The 2,449-nt window shown below is 58.3% G+C and overlaps 1 protein-coding gene across 1 annotated transcript in view; it reads left to right on the top strand.

Moving 5' to 3' along the window:
• GUITHDRAFT_102405 (hypothetical protein) overlaps positions 1-1,910 on the top strand; it is a gene marked incomplete at both ends in the record, with an annotated part of 3,467 nt that extends 1,557 nt beyond the window's left edge. The window contains 4 exons of the mRNA XM_005838719.1: positions 232-323; positions 377-1,025; positions 1,370-1,524; positions 1,832-1,910. Of these exons, the coding sequence (XP_005838776.1) occupies positions 232-323; positions 377-1,025; positions 1,370-1,524; positions 1,832-1,910 (975 nt within the window). The remainder of the gene's footprint in view (positions 1-231; positions 324-376; positions 1,026-1,369; positions 1,525-1,831) is intronic.
• Positions 1,911-2,449: the final 539 nt, after the last annotated feature.

The following is a 2,449-nucleotide window of genomic DNA, read 5'->3' on the forward strand; positions in this document are numbered from 1 at the left end:
GGGGGGGGGGGGGAGGGAGGGGGAGGGAGTAGCGACTCATTGCCATGTAGTCCATGACTTGTTGCGCAGGATGTTCCTAAGAGCTTGCTGAGGCCATGGAGGAGTCCGAACCCCTTGTGCGCTACTCCTCCCCTTCTGCTCCCTTCCAGCTTGCGCTGCTTCCTCCTCTTCTGCTCCTTTCCCACTTGCGCTGCTTCCTATTCTACAACTCCCCCCTGACATACGCACTAGGACGACGTCACCCTGAACGGGGATGACCAGCTCCAGTTCGTCAATTGCAGCCCCGACAGGACGGGCGTGTTCGGTGAAGAGATCGCTCCAACGTAAGGAGATGCGGCAGAGCGACGGCTGCGATGATGCTGACAACTGCTGCCAGCATCTCCGTCTTCAAGCAAGATGGCGCACTTCATGGCATGTACTCGACGATCAAGGACGCCATAGCGGCATCCGAGGAGGGATACACGGTCATGCTGGCCACTGGTGTCTTCGAGGAGGATTGCGTCATTGACAAGCCTCTGAAGATGGTTTCAAGGGACCATAACCTTCCCTTCGTCCACAAGGACCCGCTGGTATCGTCCGGGCTCATGTACGTGGGCTGCGGGATCATATCGAGGAGGAGGAGGGAGCCTTGCTTGCTCGTCAGGTGCGCTGGGGTGCATCTTAGCGGCATTGCCATCAGCCAGATCGACATACCCATCGACCTGGACGGCGACAAGGAGGGGGGAGGCGAAGCGCAGATGAATGGAGAGGAAGCACACGGTACGAGCGCTGTGGTGGTGGTGGAGGAGGGGCAGCTGTCGATGGAGAATTGCTATGTCTCTGCTGCCTTCGGGAGCTGCATCTCCATCAGGGGAGCGTCGTCCTCCATCTCCATGAAGAACTGCCGCATCATGGAAGGGTTTGGAGGGGGGATGAGGCTCGAGGACGGGAGCCATGGGCTGATGATCGAGTGCGACGTCGCATCCAACAAGGGGACGGGGGTGGTGGTCAACAACAAGTCGCACCTGATCATAGAGCACAGCCAGGTAGGAGGAGAGGGGAGGAGGAGAGGGGAAGAGGAGGAGGAGGAGGAGGAGGAGGGACGGAGGGATGGGGGTTAGAGCTGCACAAGGAGGAAGGGAGGAGGGGGAGGAGGCAGGGAAGTTGGGGAGTCGGGAAATGGGAAGACTTAGCCCTAGAGGAAGGAGTAGGAGTGGATTGATGGGGGAAGTAGGTTTAAGTATGTTTGAGAATCGTGAGGGGGTGGAGGGGGAGGAGCAGGAGCAGCAGGAGCAGGAGCAGGAGCAGGAGCAGGAGGAGCAGGAGGAGCAGGAGGAGGAGAAGGAGGAGGAAGATGAAGTGGTGAGTCGAGCCATTGACGATGGAGCAGGTGAGGGATGGGTTGGAGGACGGAGTTGTGTTCGACTGCTCTTCCACCGGATGCCTTGATCGATGTCAAGTGTTCAAGAACAGCGGGAGCGGAGTTGTCATATCGGGGGGCTCCGAGCCCGATGTGCAGGAGTGCAGGATATTTCAGAACTACAGGTGGGGAGGGAAGGGGCGGGACGGGGTCGGAGGGATGGCAAGAGGTAGTAGTAGGAGTAGGAGTAGTAGGAGGAGGAGGAGGAAGAGGAGTAGTAGTAGGAGGAAGAGGAGGAGGAGGAGGAGGAGGAGGAGGAGGTTGTGGTGGTGGTTGTGGTGGTGTTGTGGTGGTGGTGGATCAGGAGGGGGAGGAGGAGGTGATGGAAGGATGTTAGAGATGAAGCTGGGAAGAGAGTCAGGACGGAAACGGGGAAGAGAAGTGCAAGGAGGGGGCAAGTTGAAGGGAAGGAGGGGTGACACTGTTCTGCAGCTTCGGGGTCATGGTCAGAGACGTGGGGAGGGGAGAATCATGTCCAACGACATCTTCGAGAACGCCGGAGGAGAGGTGAAGTAGATTGGGAGGAGGAGGAGGAGGAGGAGGAGGAGGAGGAGGAGGAGGACTGAGATGAGAAATAGATCGAGATCAGAGGGAAGGGGAAAACCCCGCAAGTAGAGGGGAACAAGATCCACGATTCCTCGAGCAGTGGGATCAGCGTCGATGGAGGAGCAGGGAGGTTCTACGGGAACGAGATCTACTCCAACGCGAGAGCAGGTAAAGGATGGGCAAAAAGAGGAGGGGAAGGGAGCGGGAGGAGAATGAGGAGGAGAAGGAGGAGGAAAGACGCAAGGGGTTTGTTGATGCTTGCGACAAAGGGGTGAAGGTGAGGAACGAATCAAAGATTGAGTTCGTGAAGAACGTCGTGTGCGCGGGTAAACACAGCGGAGTTGTTGTCGAGTCGAGATCCAACGGTAAGTGCATGCTCTGCCGGGAGTTCTTCCGTCCTGCTCCCTCCCCTTGGATGCTCCTGCTGCTCGCCCGCCCACCCTCCATGCTTCCTCTCTCGGGCCCCCTTTGATGTCCGAACTCTCCTCCCCTCTTTCCTCCAAC

This window comes from Guillardia theta (assembly GCF_000315625.1).
Source record: "Guillardia theta CCMP2712 unplaced genomic scaffold GUITHscaffold_10, whole genome shotgun sequence".
NCBI classification, from domain to species: domain Eukaryota; class Cryptophyceae; order Pyrenomonadales; family Geminigeraceae; genus Guillardia; species Guillardia theta.